General features: G+C 32.2%; 1 protein-coding gene across 1 annotated transcript; it reads right to left on the minus strand.

Annotated features, from left to right (window-relative positions):
* Positions 1-8425: 8425 nt before the first annotated feature.
* On the minus strand, positions 8426-10188 carry LOC123197361 (aspartic proteinase PCS1-like). The gene has a single exon (XM_044611621.1). The coding sequence runs from the start codon at positions 10117-10119 to the stop codon at positions 8761-8763; it is 1359 nt and encodes a 452-aa protein (XP_044467556.1). The 5' UTR covers positions 10120-10188; the 3' UTR covers positions 8426-8760.
* Positions 10189-10626: the final 438 nt, after the last annotated feature.

Here is a 10626-nt window from a genome sequence, read left to right on the forward strand (position 1 = left end):
AAAACTAAAAACCCTAATCTATTTTTGCTCTCCCTTTTGAAACTAGAGCACTCTTTTTATAATAAAACTATTTTATGAATCGAGAATGAGTGTCCCAATCCTAACATGATGGTTTCAAAATGCGACTCTAAATGCCTCAATTTTATGATTTCTTGTCAAGCCTTTATTCTACATGTTAGTATTCAGATTATGTAGCTTCTATTTTTGGTTGCATTTGAGGTCTATCACAACTTTTAAAGGCCTAAAACTTCATTAAGGTTATATGTCATGGTTTAGCGAATGATAATTCTGGTTTCAACAGGTTGTGGGGTTGTTTCTGAACTTATTTAGGGTGAATTCCGTGGTGTTTTTGCAATCAGTTTTTCACTGAGCTTAATGGTATCAGTGATGATCATTTTAACTATTTGTTTTGCTTTCATGGAGTGATTGATTGTGATGAAATCCTGCACCTCAATTCATCTTTGAATTTATTGTATGTTCCTTATCCTGGGCAACTTCATGAACTAAGCTTAATTGTGAACTGTTGTTCCCATTCTTTGTTGCTTTGTGTCGTTGACATGCTTTCCATTGGAACATAAGCTATATTAACTTGGAGTAGAGTAATTAGAACTTAATAATATTGTGGATAAGCTATTAAACTACCAATTAGGGCATTTTAATTCTTCTCCTCATTGTTAAGATATTCTTAAAACTAGTAATCTTCAATCATACTAATTTTCTGAAACTCACTACAAAATAGATATGTGCAGTGAGCCCAGGCAAAAATATTGAAACAAAAACAAGAACTTCTATCATGTATGTATTGAAAATATTGATCTTATTTTTTTAAAGATTTGTCTGCACTGTCTCTCTTTGTCAGTTTTCTGATACACAAAACTCAGTGCTAATTCAGCATTATGATTTGAATATGCATTAAATTATGTTAGGACCCATATATGCAAGGAAGAAAAACCAATGCAGGCAATTGGAAGCACATGTAGCATTTGCACAAAAGAGAAAAGGACCACTGGAAATTGGAGAGGAACGTGAAATGAGTTGAGAAGGGTTCACAGTTACAAAGAGAGAATAAAAAGAGAGAAATGTAGGGAGAAAAGCGGAGCATAAAATTATCGCTGTGGAAACCTTTGGGGGAGAACTTGCTGTGTCAAAAATCAGACCTGAGGAGAGGATTCCGACAGCCTCAAACTTGCCGGAAAATCATGTTGAGCTATGGGAGGTACCTACCAAATTCGTATTTAGCACTTTTCTAAGATAGATTCCAAACTAAGAAAATTGGAATCAAGAAGGGAAAGCACAGGAAATAAAAACAGAGCCAAGGGGATTTTTGAAGATGCTTTTTGGATTGCCCATAAATTGGGTTTCCCTTCTGCATATAAATTGCAGGATCATTTGACGAAGATCGACTCATCGGCAATGCTGCAAAAACGGTAGTCGACAAGTTTCGGCGGCAAAAAATTGGGTTTTGATTGAAAATTAGTTGAATCCGACCAGATCCAATTGCCAAATTTTGTCCCTTCACCTGATGACCTAAGTTTTGTGGTGATGGAGTTGGAACCAAATGAAGGAGTGGAAAAGATAGAAAAAGAAAATTGGAAGAAGCCATGTTTTTTTTTTTGGGTGATAAGTAAGTTAAGGTTTTACAAGAATCACATAAATTTCAACTCAAATTTTTACCTTAAGTCCTAATACCCTACCTGTTTTAGTAACCTTGGGGCTACCAAAGAAGTGATCTTGGCTGCTGAACGACAGAAACAAGGTGGGAGAAATGATATGGGAAATGACGAAAGAAGGAGAATAAGTTTTAAAGTAACCTGACCCAATCAAACAACTTAGCCCAGTCCAAATTATATAAACAATTTTTTTCACACCCGTCCTATTCCAAAAATCAAGTCAACCCAACCCAATCTCAATATTTCGTCTAACGCCCACCCAACATCTGATCCATCCCAGCCCAACCCAACAAGTACACACAAATCCAACCCCTATAACACCGGCTCAAACACACCTTACACCCACTAAAAAATGAACCTAAACTAATTCCGCTCGTCAAATTACCAAATTAAACAAAACCCAATATGAGAAAGAGGGATATAAATTAAAATAGGTAAAAAAAAAAAAAATTCATCTAAATCTTTTTAGATCAACTTTTGATATAGTTATTTTTTTAAACAAATTCATCATTTATTTGAATAATATTTTTTCTCTTATAATATACATTTCCTCCAATCATGTTTTTTCTCGATACGTGGTACACTCTAGTAATGCATCATCATATTGATAGTACGTAATTGTGGTAAATTATAGTATAATAAATCAAAACTTGTTATAAAAACTTTCATTAATAAAAGTTAAAAACTGTAAATATTGATTTTTGAAAGAGGTTGATGTTTTTGTTTATTTGTTGGTAATTATCAATTACATTACTTATAAATAATTAATATATGCTATATTAGTCAAAGTAGAACAGGTCTAATGTCCAAATCAAAACCAAAAAGTAGAAATGCGATTTCCTAAAAATGACAATACAAATGCGTATGTAATTAGGTATGCGAAGGCGAATGTGTGAATGAGTCATTCATGTATGCAAATGTGTGAATGACTATTAATAAAATGGTAACTCAAATATTATATTTAATAGAGCAATGTTATGTATACCCACATTTATAGCTCATCATGTGGTTGAGCGTTTTTTATCTTTAATTTAAAATTACTTAATCATTTGATAACAAATATTAAGTATGCATTTATTTGTGTATTCAAAGTAGACACACATAGTTTTATTGTATTTAATATCCCTATTTAAAATTTGGTCTACTTTTATCAAAAGAAAATTGACATTGCAACTTCAACCATATGCATTCACATTCACGCACAAGCAAGAAATTTGCATACATGTTCATACATTTGCATTTACGCTTTCAAAAAATCAAATTTTTGCTTTTCGTTACGATCTGGATATTAGAACTTGTTTTACTTTAACTAATATAACAGATATTGACTATCTATAAATAATATAATTGATAAATATTAACAAACAAATAAAAACATCAATCTCTTTAAGAAACTAATATTCGAAGTTTTTAATTTTTATCAATTGAAGTTTTTACAATAAGTTTACAATAAAAATTTCAATTTATTATAATATAATTTATCAAAATTACTTACTTTTAATGTGATGATGTATTGCTAGAATATGTTACTATTTGGTGTGTCGAGAAAGAAAATGGTTGAAAAGAAAATATACTATAAAAAAAATATATTATTAGAATAAATAATTAAATTCACTTATAAAAGTAACTATATCAAAAATTAGCCCAATTACCTTTACAATTGCCCGACCTATAACTCAGTCAAGCTATTCGCACGTAAACCCACAACCTAAAACCTATCACAATCTTCCTTTTTTTATTACGATCCCACAAGCCCAGTCAATATATATGGCCTAGGCCTAAATTTCAATTTATTTAAATGTCTCACCCTAATCCAACCAAACTTAAACCAACCCAACCTATATTCCACCATTTAAAGCAACTGAGACCCACATGTTTCCAACCCAACACTTCAAAGTACATCTTACTCTTGTAATAACTCATTTTATTTCCTAAACCCATTTCTATTCAACCCAACATCATCCGTTTGCTTTAGACCTAAGCCCCATTCCATTTTACACCCACTTGCCCGTTTGATTTAATATGTGACAGACCGATTTCCTTTACCCATTTTTCATAATACCGCAATACCGGACAACTCCCACCACTCTGTCATCGCCACATGCAAAACCTACTCCTCAACTACAGCGAATTGTCATTGCCATTGCCGGACCCAAGATACCCTTCCTTCACTTTTCCACCTCTATGATTTTCCAAGCCGCCATCCTCAACTCATGCTCGAGTAACCTACATCACCATCACTCTTCGATTTCTCCATCATTTTTCGGCGTCAATAAGTCATCCAACATCACTCTCCCTTGCTCTTTGCATCGTAAATCACCATAAATTGTATGAGTTGGTTTTTCGTAAATTTCATGCTGGTGAGCAATTTTTTCCATCTTGGATATTTATTGCTTGGAATTATGGGGAGGTTCAATGATCCAGACTAATAGCCGTGGAAAACAATTTATCCTCAACTTTTCTCGTGGGGACCTTACATCATTACAACTTTTGTCAAGATAGGACACGTTCTCGACACTTGGAAAAATCATCTTGGTGATGAGATCGCTAGGAGAAAATGCAGTTTTCTCACTTTCACCTAGAAGACAAGATGATTCGAGTTGGATGGGCTAATATTAGGACTCATATATGTAAACAAAAAAAAAAAAAAAAGAAATTGGAAGGACAGGTGGCATTTGCAAAAAATATAAAAAGACAACAAGAAATTAGAGAGAAACGTGCCATGAGTTGAGGACTAACAATTATACAGAGAAAATAAAAAGAGAGAAAAGCAGAGCAGAAAACTATTGTTGTGGCAACCTTTGGGATATTAATTAAATTAGACATTAATTATTTTGTTTGAACTTTTAGTTAATTATATCAGAATTTTTTTTTTCGACAATCTATGAATATTCTATGTTTGTTAGGTTATGATTCAAATATTTAAAAGCTTATTTGAACTGATTAATTTTTGTTTTAATACAAATCGAAATAAAAATATTATATATATATATATATATATATATATATATATATATATATATATATATATATATATATATATATATATATGAAAGGAAAAGAACAGAGAAACGACGTTGTGCGCACTGATTATATATATGTGTGTATATATATATAAAATTTATATATATTATTTTTAAAAAAATATTATATATATATATATATATATATATATATATATATATATATAAAATGAGTGCATGCGAGTGTGAGCCCTTATGCACCCTTACGCATCTATATGCACCCATACGTAACTTTACGCACCATTTATACCTTTACGTACTCTTACACACCCATACGTGCCCTTATTTACTCGCATGCACTCTTACACACCCTTCTTGACACTTATGTTAATTTTTTAGTTTTGATATATATTAAAACAAAAATTGATAATTTTGAACAAGTTTTTGAATCTTCGAATCATAATCTAACAAACATAGAATGTTCATAGGTTGTCGAAAAAAATATTTTGATGAAATTAGTCAAGAGAGTGACGTAATTAGCCTAAGAGGGTTATTATTGAAAATAAAATTAAATTTGCTTAGAAAAGTAAATTCATTGTAAGTTTGCATAAAAAAATTTAAACAAAAAAATGTGTGTCTATTTTAATTAATATCCCAAACCTTTGAGAGAAAATATGATCTCTTGAAAACCTAGCCTATGAAGAGGATTCCAATACTCTTAAACTTACCAAAAGATCGTGTTAAGCTGTTAGTAGGAGTTACCGATGAGATGTCTATCAAATCCTAATTTAAAATATTGGTCTTATTTTTAAAAATTTGTTTACATCACATTTTTTGTCGATTTTTTAATGTATACAAATCAATGATAATTCTAATTATGATTAAAAATATGCATTAAATTAAGACGCTCTTGAACAACATCTCTATGATGTTCAATTCAATCTTTTCTAAGTGATTACCAAAATCGGAAGCTTAGCTCGGAACTAAATTTCATCCCGTTTTCATTTAAAAAATAAAGCCTTGTATAAATCAACACTTAGGTCATCCATAATATACTTCATTTAGAGAGTGACACTTGAGATGTGAGCTTAATGGAACAGTCAATTTACCTCTAAATCTGTGTCTTGGAAAATCCATTCTACCAACTTATGCCCTAGAATTTCAAGGTCATTTTTCCAATTAACCACACTGTTTGTAGCCACGTGGCGTCACCATTTTCACTATCTCTCATGCTAATATTCTCCTTGCCTTTTTCTTCCAGAATTTGTTAACATCTTTGACTGTCTATGTAACAGAGTTGCGTAATTGCATGTAAATACAGAAAACAATAAATTATTAATATAAAAAATTTATTTATATAAATTAAGATAATAAATTATGATTAAATAATATAATTATTTATTTTTACTCTTGATAAAAAACTATTATATATTAATCTTTAAATTATTTTATTTTATATAATTTATTTATAAATGTAATATTTCACTAGCAATCCATCAATCCATAATCCTTTTATAAATTATCAACTTAAAAAAAAAGGCATGATATAAATAAATATAAATGGGAGAAGTTGGTGGTGGGGCTATGTATCCAAAGGTGTGCCGAAAGGTCGATTTCAGCTTATCCAAATTTGATCAGTCAAACATTATCACTTTAATTTGAGTTCCATTCTCTCCAGCCACTTGTTAAAAATATTAATTAACAATCCATTATCTTAATTTGGTCTTTATTAGTAGCTTTTTACTATATATATCCACAGATTATCACCATTTTTCTATTTTCTGCAAATAACCCTTAATTTGAATCTTTATGACTTTTTTATTTTTCATATGTTTTTTAATAAGATTTTTTAATTTTCTTCCTTAGTTTTACATAAAGAAAGTAAAAATTAAAGTTCTTTAAAATTAGTTAATTGAATTGATTTAATATTTTTTTTAACAAAATCAAATTTTTGGTTTGAAGAAAATCATAACTCGAAATCAAATTAATTTAAAAATTAACTAATTTTAAATTGAATTAAAAATACTAAGTAACTTAACTGAAATTTTGATTAATTGATTTTAAAATGAATTTTGAAGAATTATCCAAATTTATTTTTAAAATAAGTTTAATACTTTACTCATCTTTATTCAATTTTTTAAAGTTTAGTTTGATTAAACGGTTTTTAAAAATAGAGAAACTTATAATTGATTGAAAATATGATTTTTTTTTTATATATTTTAAAATAATTTATGTTTTTTGTTTATTCAAAAATCAGTTCCGTTCACTTATGAAGTAAAATTTGAAGACTCCTATAAATGAAAAGGAAAAGAAGGCGAGATTAAAGAATGAAAGGTGAGCAAATGAAAAGCTTGGAAAGTGTAGTTGGTGGTGGTAGTGGCCATGGGGGTGGGGGACCATCCGAGAACACATACAAATAAAAATAGCTAGCATCCATTATTGGAAAAATACAAAAAACAAACACAAAAATTGTCGTGGTTGTGGGTTTGGTTTGGTTTGTCTTCAACAACACCAGTTAAAATTTTCAAAGAAGACGGTGTGGCGTTTCCTTGTATAATTAATTGCTTTAGTTTTGTCAGAAAGTAAGATTCTAAGGGCGTGCGTGTTTGGTTTGCCCAGGAACTTTCAGACACTGTTTTGAAACATCAATTTCTCCCAGCTAGCAAACTATGATTCTCTCCATTTCTCCATTGCCAGCTGCAAAATTTAATGATTCTTCGTGTTTGATTACGTCCACGTGGTTAGGACTTCTGCAAGTGAAAAATTGGCCTAAAATCATTAAATGATGTGATTAGGGTTGAATTAAGGGACATGATTGATGTGATAACAACTCACTTTCGCTTCTGATTAAGTTAATCAAGTCTTGATTAGCCCACCACAACAACAGCTTCAAATGGACCCCCATACTTTAATTTTTGTTGACGCATTTGTTCCTGCTTACATTTGTCAGTGGGTAAGTGAGCACTCCAATTCCAATAGTACTTTACCCCCATTATTATAATAAAAAATAGATATCAGCTGCCGTATCTAATCAACCTCTTTGCATGCCTTACCATAATCCCATGCATATCCACTAACAATTTATTAGATATAAAATTTTATATATAAATAATAATATATTATTATTTAATTAAATATTAAAAATTCTATTAAACATAATTATATATATTAAAAAATACGATTTATAATCTAGTTCAATTTAAAAATTATTCAAACTCTAATTCAAATTAAAAATTATTTTAAAAAAATTTATCAATCTAAAATCAAATCATAATTTTTAAACAAATAGAAATGGTTTGTTGATGCTTATACAAAGAGAAGTGTGGCTCCCATCCCACAAAAATAAAATCTAGAGAAAAATAAAGGTTACTACAAGTTGATGTCCTTAATCATTCATGTGACTGCCTCTTTCTTCTTCGCTTATCCATACTCACTCATCCAGGTTGTCTTGTTCTCTCATTCTTCATTTTCATTTCTAATATGAATAATTATGATAAGGTCATAGATTATGATTGAGTAATATAATTATTTATCTTAATTATTTTTAATTATTTAATTAAATATTATTATCTTAATTTATTAACTAATAAATTTATATAATTTATTTATTTATATAAATATATATATATTTTAAGTATCTGCTCACAATTGAAACTGAGAAGGGACAACAACTACTACAGGCGTTATGTCACGTATCAGTGTAGAGGTCCGTGCCATGTTTATGCTTCGACACGTTTCTTTGTGACATAAGTTTGACTGATGTGGAAAATCAGTTCTAATTAACTGGCGCTAAAACACGATTATATAATAATATTAACTGAATAATTAACCTACAAATTAGTCACATGATTTTCACATCCTCGTCTATACAACACTATACTCCAATCTACACCGTCCATGACAACACCATAGATTGAGCCTATACTCCCGTCATCTCAATGTTGGGACCATCTGCCCACTCTGGCCTTACTCCAATCTACAGCGTCCATCACATCATGAACCAGAGAATCCGACGGTTACTGTTCTTTTTAACTATTTTGTGTTAAGTCCCACGCGAAAATATCTATATGAACTGTTTCTGTCCATCCAAATTAGGTAATCAAGCACTACCAGTCAACCACTAATATTTACGCTGATCTGCTACAGTCAGCCTTACCGAAACCCACTCTCTTGTTAGTCAGATCATATTCCACCCATAGATTTTGCTGATGAAAGTTTCCGATAATATTACTAGGGATACCGAGCATATCCGACCGTCCAATTCCCACACAATTGACCCCAACCTCTACATTTGCTAACATTCTTTCTTTCGGAATCACTATCTCCACTCCTTTATCGAACTCCAACACCATGTCGCCTATCAGCCGTCCAATTTCCAAAGCATTGCCGTCGAAACACATGTCCGAAGCCCCACCATATACGTACCCCTTTTTTAACTTCGGGCCCACCAATCTTACAACCTCCGCTTTTACTTGATTGTAAGCTTCATCCACCAGATAAGTGAAATCGGATCCAGAATCAACGATTGTCTGACCCGAGCCGCTAGCATCGGGCCGGAATGCCGACACTGGAATATTTAATTTCTTTCCATTAATTCGTATTCCTTGCAAAACAACAGTGTATGCCAAGGGATCCCAATTCGGCATGCGTTGACTCTGAGGAAAAGTCAATAAGTTAACATATTGAAACCCGGCTGAGTTCGGGTTCTCACCGAGGTAGAATGACCCGGTTGGTGTAAACCCGACTCGGGAGCTTCGTGGCGGAACGCAATATGAAAACTTGGATACCTTTGCTTGGGAAGCAAACGACAACCGTCCAACATTCATTCCCAAAATACCCTGATCGTCACTAGAATCCTTGGCGCAACCAAGAACCAGAGGAAGGGTACTTTGGGAAGGAGAAAAGGTGAATTTTTCTCTGACGAGATTACCCTCAGCCAACGTGCCATCAGCGTAGAAGTACGAGTAATGACACAAACGGTTCTCGTCACAATCCGTGGGAAGGGTAAAATCGGCCACCCTCGGTTTACACACCGGATGATTACACGGTAAAACAGAGAAAGAAGAAGAGAGTGAAGGATCAAACGACGTCGAAGGAGTACCAAGCTTCTTACTAGAAGCAGAAGCAGCAGCAGCTTTCTTATGACACTGAATCCACGACAGCTGGCTACCAGTATCCAACACCATCTCCTGAGTCTGCGGCGGCGTCCCAATCGGAAGAGACACAATCAGAGCCATCGTATAACTGAACTTTGTTCTGTAGTTCAAAGCCGAAGAGACATTCTTTCCGCCAACAGGCTTGGCCTGTGAAACGAAAGAAGAGTAAAATTTGGGAGAAGTTTGAGGAGAAAGAGAACGAGAAGTAAGAGGAAATAAAAGAGAGAAATTATCGCTCTTGTTTGTGGGAGCTTTAATAGTTTCTTGAGAGGAGAAAGAAAGAAAGAGGTTCAAGAAGAAGAAAAAGAAAAGCATGTTTTTAAGAGCCATGGCTGATGGCTGTAGTGGAGGATTTGAAGTAGAGCGTTACTGTCAGATGTGAAGAAGTAAGTGGCTTGGGGTTGTATTTATACGCCAAATTTGAATGAGAGTGAACCGAAGAAGACGCCAAGAGAAGAAATAGGAGAAAATTACAAAAACGCAGCGGACGCGGTTTCTTAATTGAGCGGTTAGATCTTATGATGCAATTAATTAATTTGTGAATTTTCATAAATACACAACAATAATATTATTCACCAAATTCTTTCCTATTATTTACTATTATCAATTTAATTCCTGACTACATGCTTCTTGCTTATAGCAATCAATAAAACAGTGATTTATTTAGTTGGGTTTATTTCATACCCAAATTTGTGAAATATGTTTAAAAAACCCAATGAAACTGATTGTCAGGCAATTCACACCACCAATAATTGATCCATTCTCTCACATTATTAATAACAATTTTCAATTTCCTATAATTAACTTGATTATACTTTAAATGGGTTTAAATTTTGA

Source organism: Mangifera indica, chromosome 15, assembly GCF_011075055.1.
Source record: "Mangifera indica cultivar Alphonso chromosome 15, CATAS_Mindica_2.1, whole genome shotgun sequence".
Lineage (NCBI taxonomy): Eukaryota > Viridiplantae > Streptophyta > Magnoliopsida > Sapindales > Anacardiaceae > Mangifera > Mangifera indica.